At 38.0% G+C, this 18,410-nt stretch overlaps 1 protein-coding gene across 11 annotated transcripts in view; it reads left to right on the forward strand.

The window, feature by feature from the left end:
• The window catches only part of LOC122797235 (pituitary adenylate cyclase-activating polypeptide type I receptor-like), a 1,630,218-nt gene that overhangs the window by 1,093,392 nt on the left and 518,416 nt on the right, over nucleotides 1–18,410 (forward strand). For all 11 annotated transcript variants that reach the window (XM_044066074.1, XM_044066073.1, XM_044066075.1 and 8 more), the window contains one exon: nucleotides 10,699–10,796. In XM_044066074.1, the coding sequence (XP_043922009.1) occupies nucleotides 10,699–10,796 (98 nt within the window). The remainder of the gene's footprint in view (nucleotides 1–10,698; nucleotides 10,797–18,410) is intronic.

Below are 18,410 nucleotides of genomic sequence, written 5' to 3' on the forward strand. Positions count from 1 at the left end.
CTGGATGAGAACCCTTTTTTGATGAGGTGTGTCACATAGAAGGACTTTCTTACTACTGTGGCGATGTGATTATCAAAAGAGAGACTACTGTCCACCTGGGTCCCAAGGTCTCTTATCACGCATTCAGTGTTAAGTCGATTGCTGCCTATGTGATAGTTCATGGGGACAGAGTTTTTACCATAGGGGATGACACTGCACTTTTTGGCATTGAGCTTGAGGCCATGGCTCTGACACTAGGCATCTGACTCAGTGAGGCCCTTCTGTAGGATGTCCACATCATTTGACTATGGCTTCTAGTTTACAGTCATCTGCGAACTACATTAGCCAGAAGTCTTCTGTGTTAGCCTGTACTTCAGAGAAGTAGATACCAAACAGGAGAGATCCCAGGACGGAACCCTGTGGTACTCCACTTGTCACTGCTTTGAGGTCAGATTTGGAGTCTGCAACTTTTACAGTGTGAGTTCTGTCAGTGAGCCAGTTGGCAACCCATCTTGTGACGTAGGGATTTATACCTAGTTTAGTGAGTTTAGCTATGATTCCAGAATGGGGGATGATGTTGAAAGCCTTGGCGAGGTCAAGATAGGCTGTGTGAACCACCTTACCCTCATCCATGGCTTTGGTGACTGCCTCAAAGAAGTCCATCGGGTTCAGGAGGCATGATCTGCCTTTCACAAACCCGAACTGGGTGGGATTCAGAGTTTGGAGGTTACCAATGTCTTTGTTTATGAGTTCCATGATGATACATTCCATGGCCTTGCAGACCAGGCTCGTCAGGCTAATAGGTCGATAGTTCCTGGGATCGGTCGTGGCTCCCCCATTGTGGAGTGGGATAACTGTTGCTGTGCGCCATTCAGTGAGCACAAAGCCTGATGCAAGGCTATTATTGAACATGGTGCTTAAGTGGGGAGCCAGTTCATTCTGAAGTTTGTGTAAAACGCAGCCTGGGATGTTGTCCAGTCCCATGGATGCTGAGTTTTTGGCTTTAGAGAGTGCAGCTTTTACCTGCGTAGTTGTGATTACAGGGACTCTGCATTCTTCCCGTATAGATATGGGCCCTTTAGGGGGTGGGGTGGGGGGGGGTAAAGTTAGCACTGAACCTGTCTTCCAGGATGTTGGCAATATCAGTTGGTTCTGTAATTTTCGTGCCTTTGTGCTGTAACTCAGAGCAGATCTGGGTGTTGCCATATAGATTCTTGACATAGCTATAGAATGCTTTGTGGTTGTCTTTGGATTTAGTGGTGATTTTGTTTTCATAGCTAGCTTTGGAGGATCTGCATAACTGTATCACTTTAAAGGTAGTTGCAGGTTATTTGTCCCTCTAGCTGCCCGTATGGATGGCCATCACGTAAGGCAGGTAAATTTCCAGATGTCCTTCACTATCAGGAGAGTAGCTAACAAAGAGGTATAATGCTTCTCTATAAGAAAGATTAATCCAAGCGGTTCAATGACCTTTTGGCTTTTACTTCAGGTTCTTTTTAGTACTACAGAAAACAAGGGACCCCGGACCCATTCTACAACTCAGTGGCCTAAAACACATCATACGAATAAATGCTTTCACATTGCCACAATGCAGTCAGTCCTTTCTTTTTAGTCAAGCATATGTGCTCTTTGAAAACCCAGGATACCTATCTTTACTTAAGGATGAAGGTAATCCAGCAGGTTTCTAGACATTCTGCATATTAGCCTGTCATTGCCAGTTCTGGACACTATTATTTCAGCTCTCCTTTGTCAACAAACTTTTCACAAAAGGCATGTTAATGATAGCAGTGAGCTAGAATCTATAAGGAGTGAAAGCCTCCTTTACTTAAACAAATGAGACTTGACTGCTCCAACAAGAATCAGGTTGTAATCAGCAACAGAAACCCATCTGAGTCTTTTACATTCCCTGGGAAATTCAGAGAAACACTCAGATGGCACCTGCCCAGAGCCTTAAATTCATCAAATTCACACTGTAATCCTCTTGTGCAAGGAGTTCTTTCATGTGTACAGGTCTTGCCTCTTCAAAAGGTAACAAAACACATTATTCAGGCACAGCTGATTTTGGCCTTGGATTGCTTCGAGGATCTGGGCCTCATGGCAGCATCCATTTACATAGTTCTTCATGCCAGATTCCACATTACGGTGCTTCCATGAACCTTATGAGTTAAGTGGTGAGTGATGACCCAGCTTTTAGATAAGTTAGTAAAGATTTCCTCAATGTGTAAGCATCACCTGCAGTAGACAAGACAGTTCCAAGCCTTGACCAAAGCATTGTTTGTCACTGCAAACATTTTCACACTGGGAGTAGCTGGAAGGGGCTTTTCTCAAGGGCAGACATTCTAAAGTATGTATTCATAGAAGGAGGCTGACCTCTGAATGAACATCTTGGTGATGAATGTGGTTTTCCTAACTCTACAGGTGTTTTGGGGCTTCCTTTTCAAAGCACAGTAGCTATACACAGCTGCAAAACTCTGATGTTTTCGTACATCAATAGTCAAGTAGGAAGAGGCAGCTATCTCCCATGCCAAGAAGTGACGAGCATGTGACAAAGGGCTATGGCCATGAACTACTTTCAAAAAGCAAGTCTCTTGCCAAGTGGACACAGTTCTCTGCAGACAGTCTTAGTCACTTATTTGACTCAGTATCTCACCTTCAGACCCTGTAGTAGGAACATTGCTGCAAGTTACGTAATCCCTTTAGTTATTAAAGACTTGAATAAGCCACGTAGGAAAGAGTTAAGCCATGTGCAACTTATTATGGTGATGGATGCTCTAAATATTATGGAAGAACTCTGGCTTAATTGCATCACTGTCTGAGTTAAGGAAGACTGCATGGTAGAACATCCAGCATATAAAATCCACAGCAGCAAGCCACAATGTTCAACATCAGGTGATCCATGAGACTCTGCAGGATGATCAAGGAGAACTGTGGGAGCAAAAAGCTTTTCTACCTACACACAAGAGGGAACTCGAGGATCTATAGTATCAAACCCATAAAATGGAGCTTAAAATATAAGATCTTATGAACTGCTCCAGGAGTAACAACATGCAAATTATTAGACTACTGGAACAGCTGGAGGGTCCAGAAACTGTAAAATTCATCCAGCTGTTGATCACCAAACTCTTAGGGAGTGCCCACAGAATTTTATCTTGCAATAAATCTAGTAATAACCCCAGAGATTTTCTTGACTATAATTATAGGGAAAAATTACTGCAAAAAGTGTGTGAATTGCAAGCAGATCTCAGAACTGTGGACCATAGAGTGTGTATTGTCCTGAAATATAGCTCAGCCTTGTATCTGAAAATGAAGGAAATGGTTCCATACTTAAATTATTGCAGGGATGTGGATTTCCAGGTACAACTAAGAGACCCTGCTTCCCTACATATAACCAAGGGGATCTCTCAGTTTTTTCAGGACCTGTCAGAAGTGGACAGTTACTTGCTATCTCTTTTAAGAGATTCCTATGCAGAGAACATAATGAGACTATCCTCAGCCATCGTCACCCTTAAACAAAAAAGGCAAAAATTTGCAAGGGCTTTATCAAGGATCTGCACAAGGATGCTCCGGTAGCCCAAGATATCCTATTTTTTTGGCCATGGTGCTCACTTCCAGTAGATTTGACTTACTTACCCACTCTACCACAATGGACTCCAATGGGAACCAAATGAGACCTTTTAGCTTTTGAAATACAATTGGAGGAAATGGCAACCATCAGAAGTTTGAGGGGAGATATGTCTCAAGATTTAAACATGTTGTTGGGGGACTGACCTTATGCCCCACAAAAATGTCTAATAGCTGTACTTCGATAAACATGGTATAAAGATAACTATGACTGGACTCCTATCCCAAATGTTTCTTTATTGCCTAGCAAAGCTAATAAGGTATGTTTTGCGTTGTTAATATAGACTGCAATTACATTTTTCAAGTCTTTTTGTATTATTTCTCTTCTAATTGTGACTTTGGGATAAATCGAGATTTTAACAGAGTGATAAATTGATGAGGGAGGGGTTTAAGATTGATTATGGCTATAAATGTTGGTTGGTGGTTATAGGTCTCAGGAACAATCTGTGAAAATTTGAGTTTGTTCATCATCTCTCCATCAACACCTAGCTTCAGTTTTAGTTGGTTATTCATTTTTGCAGTGGTTTCATTGCTGTCAATCTGTTATATTTTATATATTTTTTTATTTTCTAAGTATTTCTATAGATTAACCTGTCCATCACATGCAATGGAGCTAAAGCTTGCCACTTCATTTCATATTCTAATGTGCAGAACATGCTGATCAAGTTAATGGGAGAAGTTTGGGGGGTATACTAGAATGTGCAGAGGAGTATCCTCACCCTGGAGATCCAAATCTATCTTTAAGCAATTGTTAAGGATTAAGTACTAGTTTGTATTGTTACAGGAGATAAAAGTTAAACACAAACAACTGTATACATACTTTTTAGGCAGTCCAGGAACCTGGGTGGCTTTTTGCATGCCCCCCCCCCATAGTGTAAAGAAGGGAAGTTACATTATTGATCAAATCACATGATGGTCAATGGTGAAAGAAACACTAGCTAAAGCAGGTAGATGGGTGATTTTAGTTGCACGTGAGGTCTTGGGGGAAATCCTTTTGAGTGTCCCAGTGAAAACAAGGTTACTGCTTTACAGAGTATGATTGAAATGATTAGATCACTTCTGCCATTTCAGGGGTTTATCTTACCAGGTGGGTACTTTAACATTGCATTACACCTGTGGACGTACAGTCTGCCATCTGGAGTCTATAGACTGACAAAAAATGGAATTTTCATGGTATGCAAGAATTCAGTGTGGTTGATGTTTGGAGGGTACAGGACTCGCAGGCATACAATGTTACATATTCAAGAAGCACTGGACTAGCTAGTAGATGAGACTTGTGGCTTGTTAGCAGTTTTTTTTTCTGTCATGGGTAGCAAAGTTTGTGATTTGGCCAGCAGGTTTATCGAGTCATGAGCAAGTGTTAATTTCATTACACCAAAAGCTTGGCATTCTCACATGTCAATGGAAATGTAAGCCCCTTTTATTAAAGGAAAGTAATTTCATTCATGTATTAATGAAGTGGGTAGAAGAATTCTGGAGCCAGGAATAGACAACTTTTATATATATCTATTGCAGCTAAGAGGAACAGGTGGAATTTATTCTGCTGGGATTAAACAGATACCTCCAACAAACTGCTTACTATTAAATGCCATGAGAGACAAAAATAAATTGCTATAGTGGTCCTATGAGGCAATGAATGTGCCCTTCATGTAGATTCTAAGATAATTAATGAGATCCTGTCTGAGAAATACCAAACTGTACCCACATGACTCAAATTTCTTCATATTCGGAAATTAGCACCTTTGTGCTGGGTGGGGTGGGGGGTTATCATAAAATTATCTCAAGAATGGTATGCTTTCTTAAAGGTCCCACACATCTTTGAGAAATTTTAGGGCTAAAGTAAAAAACAGCTATATGAGTAAATCCAGTTAGGATGGCAAATAGATATATTAAAATAAACATGACTAGTACCAGGTAGAAGTAGTCCTTTATTAATAAGACAAAAGCACCTTCACGTCCAAATGGCATCTCACTAGAATTCTATAAATGCATTAAAGTGGAAATAGCTATACCATTGTACCACATTTTTATGAACTCCATTAGACAAAATTCCTTCACAGCAAATATAGGGTGAAGGTGATGATGTTTCCCAAGTCTGCTTGTGACTGCATGGACACATCCAATTACAGGACCATTTCATGCATCTCAAACTGATATTTACAATATTTTGGCTAATAATTTGGAACAGAGCCTTCCCACAATAGTCAGTCATTACCACTTCAGATGTGTTAGGAGTGAAGCGAGTACCACTGACTCGGTTTGGCTTTGGTTAGATATTCAAGCAATGTGTATTGTACTGCAAAGCAGTGCAAATGTGATCCTGCTGGAGTTTGGTAAGGTATTTCACTCTATGTTTTGCTATAACTGGTGAGCTATACATATGCTTGAGTTCCCTCAACTGTTTAGTGAATCATGCAGATTGCACATTAAACTGACCAAGTGAGTATTTTTGAATCAAATATTTTCCCCAATATTTCCTTGCACCCGACTCTTAAAACCTTGAGTGTAGATGATTGTCACTGTTGAACTGACACCCTGACCCCATGTGAAAAAGTAGGAAAAGGGGTTGCAGATGGATGGATGGATGGATAGATGGATGGATGTATTTTCTTGCATAGCACTATTCACCAGGGCTATGCCTTATCACCTCATCTGTTTTTTTCTGGTAGTATATATTCTCAATTTATGCTTGCAGGTCCACTTTGATACTGTACAATCCAAGGAAGAGGAGTAACTCTTCTGCTAACTATATGGTCAGCTGATGATTGCATTGCTTGGGTAAATGACCATAGTGTCAAAGTTATGCCTATTTGGTCATACCTGTGGAACACTGCTAAACTTACAGGGTAGTATATTAGTCAAGGTAAATCAGTATTTTTCCCACTAAGTACTGTTAAAGTGGCAATATTAACCCAAGACCCCAGTGTTCCATTAAAGGTCATTACTGACTCTACATATCTGGGAGAATGTATGATCCTTTGCATGGACAAAGTGGCCAATATACTAACATTAAACAAGCAACCTTGAAAATTCAGGAACTCTATCTTGGCAGAAATTGTCCACACTTACATTTTTTTTTCATAAAACCCACATTGTCAAAATGTATGCCCTGCCTAAGCTACTCTTTATTTTATGCCACATTCCACACACCCAATTCTCTTGGTTTCCATGCAACTGTTATGGCATACTTGGAAATTTTCTGTGGCAGGGAAGACCACCCAGAATTAGCAGTTCCAGACTGGTAGTGCTGAAAACGTTCCTTTGGTTTTCTTGATCGACATGGATATGGCTGCTAGGCTGCTACCACTAGTGCCCTCGATCCCAGTACATTCCTGTTTGGATACATGCAGAACTGGCTCTTCATAAACACACTAATACTACATATAGTCAGCATCCTTCTCACCAAGTATGGGACCCTGGGGGGTGGTTAAAAACTAGATGCTGGACCAAGCCTATGGTACGACCTAGGGTTTTGGTTTTCTCCACTGTATGGAACAATGAGCTCATCACAATCGCATACCAGAAATTGTGGTGGATCAGCTGGATCAAGGTAAGTATTTTGCATGGTAAGGATATTTGTGGCATAAGATCTTTGTAAAAGTTAATGATAGATTTCCCCAGCAGATATCAAATGGTAACAATGTTTGCAAATTATATCCATGCTTGATGGATTGGAAATGGCTGACACCCTCCAGTCATGGTGGGCACAGCTGATAAAATATCTTAACTATTTGCAAAATGTAGGGCAAAGCTGGGGTAGTAAACTCAAAGGGTGGCATTATTGCATATTGGCAGGCCTCCCTTAAAATCATTATGAACCTGCCGGAACAAGTATCTCATTTTTGTAAGCAAGCTATCCCACAGCAGAGGTGGCGTAATCTTTTCCATATTACTTATGATACAAGGCTAACATATCTTTCAACCTTTATATTCCTAAAAGTTTTACATTGCTTCCAGTTTGCCCCCAGCCAGTTGGCTAAATGTGACAACCAGATTAATGTGCCATGTTTGTGTTGCTCCTGCAGCAATGCAGATTACTGTCTTATGGTTTGGTTATGCCCAGTTACTTACTCTATGTGACAAACGCTACTAGAATGCATTAATCAGATAGTCCCACAATGGTTATCAATATTCAGTATTATGTTTCTTTGGTTGTTAGGTATAGTCATTACAATCTTCCACATATCAAATTCTATTGGAAGCATAATGTGATATCAGTGTTGCTTGCTCTAATTTTTAGTTCGTGGAAGGACATTCCTGAAGGGATGGCTTAGCCCCCATGTTCACTTGATCAGCTTTGCGTTTTTTGTTGGATCAGTAATGTTTTGTCTACCTTGATATATACTGACAAAAATGAATGTTCACTTGTTCAATTCTGTACTTTTGTGTTATGCTGAATGTTGAACTGTTTATATAATTTATTCATTCAATAAAAAACATCTGTTGCAAAAAAAAAAAAAAAAAACATGAGTATTCTCATAGCTCTTACTGGCCTCAGCAAATTTGCTTCCCTTCATCTTAGCCTCATTTATTGGAGCAGCTACAATGCCTGAAGCCTTTCAGAGATGTGTTGACACACTGGTCAGGCAAAACGCTTTGTTTAAGTGTTATTTTATTCCACTTATAGTAATAGCCAGAATCATTCATACACTGAAATGCAGGTTGGTTAAAGGTGGGTGGGTTGGCATAGTGGTTAAGGTGTTTACTGCAAAGACAAAAGGTACAGGGTTTGATTCTTATCTTTCTGGAAAATTGGCTAGGCTTAAAATGGCTCAGAAGAGCAGCTAGCCTAGTAGTTACCTATGAAAAGTTTATCTAGATCCTTACACCTGCCTAGAGACCTAGCACTTAGAAAATGTACAACAGCAAGAAGGGTCTCTTTGAAAACTAAGCCACTAGCAAAGGAAGAGACTCTTTCATACATACAGCCTTAACAATGCTCATCTATCTATCTATCTATCTATCTATCTATCTATCTATCTATCTATCTATCTATCTGTCTGTCTATCTATCTATCTATCTATCTATCTATCTATCTATCTATCTATCTATCTATCTATCTATTTCTCTATCTATCTCAAGTGCTTAATTCCTGATTGAATGCTCTTCAATAAAAGTTCATCTGACAGCAATATTTATCATCCTAGAGGGAGGTAACTCTTTATCCTTAACTATCTCAAGATATGTAAAACATTTTTAAGAGTAATGTTTTTCATATGGCCTCCTTTAAAACATCCTGTCCCTTCTTTGGATCTTTACTTCATCTTGAAAAAACTGATGATTTTCCCTTTCAGACCTACAGCTTAGGCAATTTTAAGTAAATATCACTAAAACCATTGTTTTTGTAGCAGTTATTTTTACCAGAATGTGTGTGTTGCATTCCCTTTATGTTAATCTGTTTTATACTGTATTGCACAGGTAAAGGGAGTCCTTATAACTACTTTCATGCCTACGGTAGCCAGCAGGACCAACTAAATGAGTACATACACCTGGCTGTTTTCTTTCCAAAATATTCCAACTGGTGAGGGCACTTGATATGCTATATGGAAGTGCATAAGTATCATCAGTTTTACTTGAACACACCCAAATCACTTAGAATGACTCCCAGCTGTTTCTTTCATTCTCTATTAAAAACATGGGGTTCACATTTTCAAATATCACTTCAGCCAGACAGATGTCCAGTTATATTTAGTTCTGTTGTGAAAAGCAAGGCATAACTTTGCCATCCATGGCAATGACACATTCAAGTAAGGCAGTGGCTACTTCCAAGGCCTTCTTTAGGAATGCATTGGTGGATAATATCTATGTGGTAGTTATACTGGATTACTAAGTAATTTCTGAAGGCATGGCAAGCTATGTGCAATCTCTAGGTCCTGGTCTTCACTCAGGACTCCAGTTATCAGGGCCATGTCCCATTAAGTACTACTCAGATGATAAATGAAGGACTCCTATAGTCTCCAAAATTCCAACTGATCATTTAAAATTAAAAGTTATGCACTTACCATAATGATGTTAGATCTGAAGAATTTGGGATGTCCATAATATTCAAATCCTCTATCCTCCTGCCTCAAACAGGAGGGGGAGGAAGCATACATGCAGTAGTTTTAATATACACTACCTGTGTGCAGATTACAATGGACATGGAAATGAAAAGGACCAAACAAGGCATTGTGGGTAAAGGGTAAGAGATTGTATATTGGGAATATCTTTGGTGCTGATTTCCCAAGGACTAGGCAGTCCTAAGTCCTATCAAACAATAAGGATGCAAATGTTCATTTGTCTTGAATTAACCGATGGACTTATAGTTTGCTACAGAAAAAATATTTTTGTATTCTATTTAAATTCTGCTTGTTTGGTAAATTTGCAATGAATAAATCATTTCTGTTTTTAAAGTTTTACTTTTGTCAGTTTTGTTCTCAGAGTACATTTGATCAAAGCAATGTTACAAACCTACAATAACTTGTTTTATATATACCATACTGTTTATTGTCATACGTTTTTTGAATTTTAGGCAACGCTTAGGAAATAAGCACTTACATAAAGTTGAGGTTAAAGTTCACATTTTAACAGCTGACATTTCATCAGATGCTATGGCAAAGCTGAATGTGATCTAAAACATAACATGCAGCAAAGTTTTAATAAATATCCTTATTTTTACATTTGAATGAAGGTGTGATTTGACTTTATCTGACACAGTAGTATGCAAAAATGAATTGGGACTGTTTCTTGATTTAGCATTGCAAGTCTTGTTTTCCTGATGTTGCTATGAGATACACAGAACATTATCTTTATTATCTCTAGGTAGCTAGGATGATATGTCATTCACATACCATGCCTGTTGTGTTTAGGAAACTGGTTGTGCTTTGTTTATATGTGTGTCCAAAAATGCATAGAAAAGTGATTTAGTCATTAAAGATGGCTAAAGTCCTAAGTCTGTTTTAACTACTGTTCAGGTAAGTTGGGAACTATGAAGATATAGAACTCTTTCAGTCATACACTGGTATTGTTATTAGTTGTGAAAGTAGCAAAATGTTTTATTGGCCATATAAATTATGAGTAATAGTAATATATTTTGTGTATTTTGTTTTATTTTTTAAGGATTACTACTATTTGTCTGTGAAGGCACTGTACACTGTTGGATACAGCACCTCACTTATTTCCCTTACAACAGCTATAGTGATACTCTGTCGTTTCAGGTAAGGGACTGTCATCTAGAAAAGTATAAACTTTCAAAATAATATCATTTTGCTATTATTAAAATACACAGTGATGTGACTTGCAACTGTGTTCCGCCATAATTAATTCAAAAGCAAATTAATATTTAAATAACGTGTTGAGATAAAGAGCAAGGAAGTAATTCATCTTGTTTTCATACATTGTGAATAAGAAGTTTATTTTAATGCGCCCTGAAAAAAAGAAGTGAACACTGAGTCTGATGGTGAACTTTGGGAGAGAGATGTGCTACCTGTAAAAAATGTTTTAGAAGGACATTATGCTTTGCATTTGGAAAAAAGAGTTTTCTCTAGCTAAACCATTACTTTTTTATAGTATATAAAGAACAGTGGTTCTCAGTCAAATGAGAGTTGCACTGCAGGCAAACTTGAGATTTGATATCAGATTTTATGCACAACTGGCATGAACAGCTTTCATGAAAAGTACATGTATTCATCTAGGAAACTGTATGCTATGTAACATGTCGAGCATGCCTATAAGTGTAAGACAAAGTATATTAAATATGGGAATATTCTCACAGGGAGTTATTAAATAAATGTGCATTAGCTAGTTGATTGTTTATTACTGCCATATGAAAGAGGAACTCAGGAAGTTAGTTCATCAAATAGAGGATGAACTAAGAGATAAGCAGATGCTTGTCTGCAGACAGTATAGGCATGGAGTAAAACAGCCAATAAATATATATATATATATATATATATATATATATATATATATATATATATATATATATATATATATTACAGGTATACTTGTTAGAAGTGTGCTATAAATAGAGTTGAAATCTTGACGTGTTAGGATTTGGATTCTTTTACTTTGCTTTCAAGGGAAGTCCGGTAGCTGGAAGGGCTCTATAAGCCCATATGTATGATGAAAAAAATAAGGTATTGTTATTTTGTTTTAGTTTTAAAAAGTGAAATGACCTTTTCTGTAAAAACATTTGCTTGTGCAATTAGTTAATAAGCTTGTGAGGTTTTATATAACCTCCGCACAGAAGGCACCTCACCCAAGAATTGAACTGGAGAACCTCTTGCTGTGAGGTGACAACATTAACCGCTACACCACTGCGCTACCCAAATTTAAAGAATTGTAACCCCTAAAGAGCTACTTATTGATGAAGTCACATAGTCATGTCAAAAGTATTTCATCAGTAATTTCAGCACTTTAAAGCAAACCAGCAGAAAGCATCAGGCAACCATCTGGAAACCTACCGATTAGTAGAAAAGTTTATTAAAACATTAAAATACAAGCTAAGGAAATTATTGGCACATGGAACAAACTGGATCCAGTTGTTACTCTAACTTTTTATCAGTGAGGTGCCATGAGCTTCAATACTGTTTACTCATGTGTAATTTTGTATGGCAGGCATCCCCTGGTACTGCTTTACATTGCTAAGGAAACTTGGGAAGAAGAAAAGACACCACTGAAACTGTGATATAACATTATGTTAGTCCGCAAGATAGACTAAAGTCAGGGATGCATACAGTAAAGCAACACATATAGAAAGTTGGCAAGATGTAGCAACAAGAGACTAATAAAGTACCGAACTCAAGAGAATTTAACCTAGGAAATTAAGAATTATATAAGTGCCCTCCTTGGAGATCAAATGTTTGGCTAGGTGGCAAGGGGCATTGGACATGACAGAAAAATAAATTTAGTGAATTGTAAGGGTAGACAGCCAAGAAATAGAAAGAGAAAAGTAGAGGACATCTATCACAGTGATGCACTGAAACTAGTGTAATGAGTTGGGAGTTCAGTGGTGAGCTGCAAGCGGTAGTTCATAATAAGAGACAAAAGATTCTCTACTTCAAGTGCAGTTATAGGGATCATTGTCATCAGTACAAAACCAAAAAGCAGGGTAATTTGTCTTAAGAAACAAAGGAATGTTCTTGAACATGCCTGGGAGAACAAAACTGATGCAAAAGAGTTACCAAGAGTAGTTCAAAGGATGCTCCACTTAAGAGTGGTACATTAGAAACAAATGAATGGATTTTCCCCAGTAGAGCTAGTCTGAAGATCTGATGAAAATATTATACTCTGGAATGACTGTAGTGAAACTGAATAGCGTTTAACTGTTTAATAGCTATGATCCGCCCAGAACTGATGAGGTGATTGGAATGATGGAAAGATCAGATAATTTTTAACACTAGACTTTACAAAGGTTTACTGGCAAATATCAATTACCCCTTCTGCTAGAGGAAAACAAAAAAAGCCTCTTTAACCCCTGATCGTCTGTTTCAGTAAAAAAATGTTATCTTTAGGCCTACATGAGGTGCTACCTTTAGAGGCTGTTGGATAAAATAACAAACCCTTACTTTCAATATACTGACCTTGACACTCATTTTTTCAGATGACTGGAAGTATCTCTTAAGGTGAAGGCTGATTTAAAATATATATAACAAACAAGTGTGACTGTAAATGTTTAGAAATGTCAATTGAATGCAGTGAAAGTTAACTGTTCAGAATACTTTAAAGGAAGACAGATGGCATAAAAACAACTGGAAGAGAAAAATACCAGAAATGACATATCTTCTCCACTAAAATAGTGGTGAAGCCTTCCATTGGACTAGCTAGTTTATTATAGAAATTTGTAAATAATTTTGCAACTTTTGTCTGTCCTTTGACATATCTTACAGTACAGGATATTTCTGTGGTAGAAGCAGCTTTTAATGAACTGAAAAGTAGTCTTTGTTGCAAACCAGTGTTAGTGACTCTTGATTTTCCTAATGAATGTACTCTATATGCCAGTGTAAGAGATGCACTCTTTGGAGGAGCAGTGCTGTGCCATGAGACTGAAGGTGGGAGCAACGTGTTGCTATATCAGTGGCTAAATTCAGCCATATGCTAAAAGGAGATACTCAGCCATAGAAAAAGAAAGTCTAGCACTAAACCATGTCTACTGTCTCCTAAAGTACTTTTAATTTTGCAGGCACTTCACCTGAACAATAGATCAAGCATCTGTATAGTGACCGAGTAAGTAGACAGATGGACATACCAATTTGCGCCAAAGGATACTATTCCTGAAATTTATTCAGTCCGCATTGATCCAAGGCCTGAACAGGCAAATCAGGATACAGATGGGTTTGCTAAGCCTTATAGGCAATCTTAATAGTCCAAAATCTGTGGCTTTTCACTGCAGAGGAAGTAGCTGTAACATGATGAGTGCATAAAATATGTGTTCTGCCTTTAAGTGGAAAGCAGTGTACCTTGCGCATGGCAATATTCTCACAGAAAGCTAGTTAAAAAATTAATTGTATTAGCTAACCAATTGCTCATTAGTGCTGCATAAAAGAAAGATATCTATTCAGAAGAACCCAGGAAGTTAGTTCCTCAAGAGAAGTATCAACAGAGAGGTAAGAGGCCGCCTGAAGACCTGGGAGCATATAGTTCAATAGCCCAGTCGGAACTGGAGCTGTGCGTGACAGAAGTACTTGTAATAGAAAATTTGAATCTGGGCCTGGAGATGTCTGTATCCTTGGAATTTTTTTAGTACAGCCCAGTTGCTGGACAAGATTTATTAGACTCTGTCTTTGAAGGAGAAAAACTTAAGACATTGTTTTTTTTTTCTGGAGTGGGCCTTAAAAAGCCAAGCAGACAATCACCAATTTGTTTATATTGTGGAATTACAGAATTATTTGAGTTAAGGATCCAAATGGCATATCATTATTTTGTTTTCATTGTGGAATTACTGACTAAATAAATGTCTTTTATATAGCTAATACCTCCACTGACAACAATAAAATAGCAGCTCCTTATATTTAGTGTCCGCACTCTAAATGTTGAGTGCTGACATGCAGACAAAAAATGAAAATCCAGGAGAAGAGTGAACCTAAAACAATGCTCTTCCCCTTTTAACTTCTTTTTTGCAGGGAGGCAACCCCTTGCACCTGCCAGTGTGTGGGCACATAACCCTTACACTCCATGAACATATATATATCAGCTCTCAGATTGCAGGACCTCAGAGAAAATTGAATATTCCAGGAAATGACCATCTCGGACTTCATATATGTAAGTCCGCTTTTTTGGCCTATCAATCTATGTGTTTTTGGACTCACTCTAGCCGTCCCAACATTTCAAATGGTTACCTAAAATATAATTTTAAAATAAAATAATAGAATAAATGCCTGTGAGGAAATATAAATTATGTGTGAATGTAGTGTCTGCCTCAGTACCCTTTCATAAAAAAAAAAAAAAAAAAATATATATATATATATATATATATATATATATATATAGATAGATAGATAGATAGATAGTCTTCTGTGTATCTTCTCTGTCTTAAACTGGGATGAAAGAGAAGTCAAGAAGTCACAAATGTCCATAGTCATATACAGTGGATATAAAAAGTTTACACACCCCTGTTAAAAGGCCAGGATTTTGTGATATAAAAAAATGAGACCACAGTAAATCATTTCAAAACTTTGGCCATCTTTAATGTGACATATAATCTGTACAATTCAATTGAAAAGCAAACAAATGTGTTAGGGGAAAAAATATAAAAAATAAAAAACATACAATAAACTGGTTGCATAAGTGTGCATACCCTTAAACTAATACTTTATTGAATCACCTTTTGATTTAATTACAGCATTCAGTCTTCTTGAGTACACACCTGTCATCAATTAAAGAGACTCTAATTAACCCCAAATAAAGTTCAGCTGTCCTAGTAGGATTTTCCTGACATTTACTCAGTTGCCTGCTACAGCAAAATCCATGGTTCACAGAGAGCTTACAAAGCATCAAAGGGATCTCATTGTTGAAAGGTATCAGTCAGGAGAAGGGTATAAAAAACTTTCCACAGCATTGGCTATACCATGGAACACAGTGAAGACAGTCATGAAAAGTGGAGAAAATATGGGACAACAGTGATGTTGCAAAGAACTGTACATCCCTCTAAAACTGATGAAAAGACAAGACAAAACCTGGTCAGAGAAGCTGTCAAGAGGCCTATAGCAACACTGAAGGAGTTGCAGGAATTTCTGGCAAGTACTGGTTGTGTACAACATGTGACAACAATCTTCCATATTCTCCATATGTCTGGACTATGGGGTAGGGTTGCAAGATGGAAGCCTTTTCTTACACAGAAAAACATCCCGGCCTGGCCAAAATTTGCAAAACAATACATCAAGTCTCCCAAAAGCATGTGAGAAAATGTGTTACGGTCTGATGAGACCAAGGATGAACTTTTTGTCCACAATTCCAAAAGGTACGTTTGGCACAAAAACAAGACTTTGCATCACCAAAAGAACACCATCCCCACGGTGAAGCATGGTGGTGGCAGTATCATGCTTTGAGATTGCTTTTCTTCAGCTGGAACTGTGGCTTTAGTCAGGGTGGAGGGAATTGTGAACAGTTCCAAATACCAGTCACGTTTGACCCAAAAACTTCAAGCATCTGCTAGAAAGCTGAAGATGAAAAGGAATTTCACCTTTTCAACATGACAATGACCCCAAGTATACATCCAAATCAACAAAAGAATAGCTTCACCAGAAGAAAATTAAAGTTTTGGAATGGCCCAGCCAGAGCCCAGACCTAAATCCAATAGAAAATCTGTGGGGTGACCTGAAGAGGGCTGTGCACAAGAGATGTCCTCGCAATCTGACAGATTTGGAGCACTTTTACGAAGAGAAGTGAGCAAATATTGCCAACTCAAGATGTGCCATGCTTTTAGACTCCTACCCAAGAAGACTGAATGCTGTAATTAAATCCAATGTTGCTTCAACAAAGTATTAGTTTAAGGGTGTGCACACTTATGCAACCAGCTTATTGTATGATTTTTATTTTTTATATTTTTCCCCTAACAGATTTGTTTGTTTTTCAGTTGAATTGTGCAGGTTATAGGTCACATTAAAGATGGGAAAAGTTTTGAAATGATTTATTGTGGCCTCGTTTTTTCATATCACAAAAACCTGGCATTTTAACACTGGTGTCTAAACTTTTTATATCCACTGTATTTCCAGGAATGCTCTCATACACACACACACACACACACACATATATATATATATATATATATATATATATATATATATATATATATATACGTACATATATACAACAATATCATTCCTGATGTCTATGCCTAGACTGGGACAAAACTAAAAACTAAAAATGGAATATAACAACATATTTCAACATCTTTCAGTTAGAATAACATAAAAGGCATGCCTCCTTAATACAAAGCCCAAAAGATAGCTGCCTGCATACATATATGATATTTGATTGTGCAGAAACTTAAAAAAAATAACATTTACAGTAAAGGATTCAATAAGCTGTACTAACTGTCTGTGCACATCTCTGATGTTTGTGAGGAACGTTAAAGATGTTACCAAGTTACCAAGTCTGTGATGGTCATTTCCCAGAAGATTCCCTTTTCTCTGAGGTATTGTGATCTCGTAGTTGGCATATATAAGTTAGATTTTTCACTGAGAATTTTCTCATTGCACAATAGCCTGTGTTCACTACATCTGACCTCAGTACTGCTGGAGCTCTGCCACAAGGCCTGACTCCCAAACGTTTTCACTGAGAATTATTTCATTGTACAGTAGCCTGCAGTCACTGAATCTGACATCAGTACTGCAGGAATTCTGCACAAGGCCCAACTCCCAAACATTTTCACTGAGAATTTTGCCATTGTGCATTAGTCTTTTGTTATCACATCTAACCTCAATACTGCAGGTCTACACAAGGCCCATCTTCCAAACATTTTCACTGACAATGTTGTCATTGTTTAATAGCTTGTAGTCACTACGTCCAACCCCAAAACTGTAGGAGCTCTCCCACAAGGCACAGCTCCTAAATGTTTCACTGATAATTTTGTCATTGTACAGTGTAAGCAAATTTAACTTGAAGAACCTTACTGTGTATGAACTTCGGGTCTATATTATATCCTTGAACGCTTAAAAAAGCGAACACTGATTGATCAAACTTATTTTTGCGAAACTGCAAAATATCGAAGCAGCAGAAACTTGAATTATTTCCTAGGGAAATAATTCAGTTGTCCGTTTCTGTTGCTTGGTATTTTCAGTGTTATGGTGGAAAGTTACCGGTCGGATTCAGGTGCGATTGTGTGGATGTGAGTGTTAGGGTGATTTAGGTGATTTAGGGTTAGGGCTCGGGTTAGTTGTGTGTGCGATTGAGTGGACATGAGGGTTAGGGCGGATTTAAGTGAGTTAGGGTTAAGGAGTGGGTGAGGTGAGTGTGCGATAGTGACGGACCTTAGGGTTAGGGTTTGGGTTAAGGTAAGTGGGTAGTTAGTGGTGTGTGCATAGTTTAGTGTAGGGTTAGGTATCAGATTTTAGGTGTATGTGTGTGGATTTCTGTTTGTTTGGTGTGCTTGTGTTGTGTGTATGTGTTTTGGATCAGTGATTTTTTTCCCTGGGAAAAAATAGCTGATCTGACAGTTCGAGATTGTAAGCTTTTGCTTAAATTAGGTCAATCAATCAGCGTTAAGCTTTTTAAGCGTTCGATGATATAATATAGACCCTGAACTTCAACTAGTCAAATATGTGCCTGCCCTTTGATGAAAAGTGGTTTTATCACCCTCCCAAAGAATAGTTCTGACAGTCTAAGGACCA

Source organism: Protopterus annectens, chromosome 3.part0 (assembly GCF_019279795.1).
Source record: "Protopterus annectens isolate FY-2018-M chromosome 3.part0, PAN1.0, whole genome shotgun sequence".
NCBI lineage: Eukaryota > Metazoa > Chordata > Ceratodontiformes > Protopteridae > Protopterus > Protopterus annectens.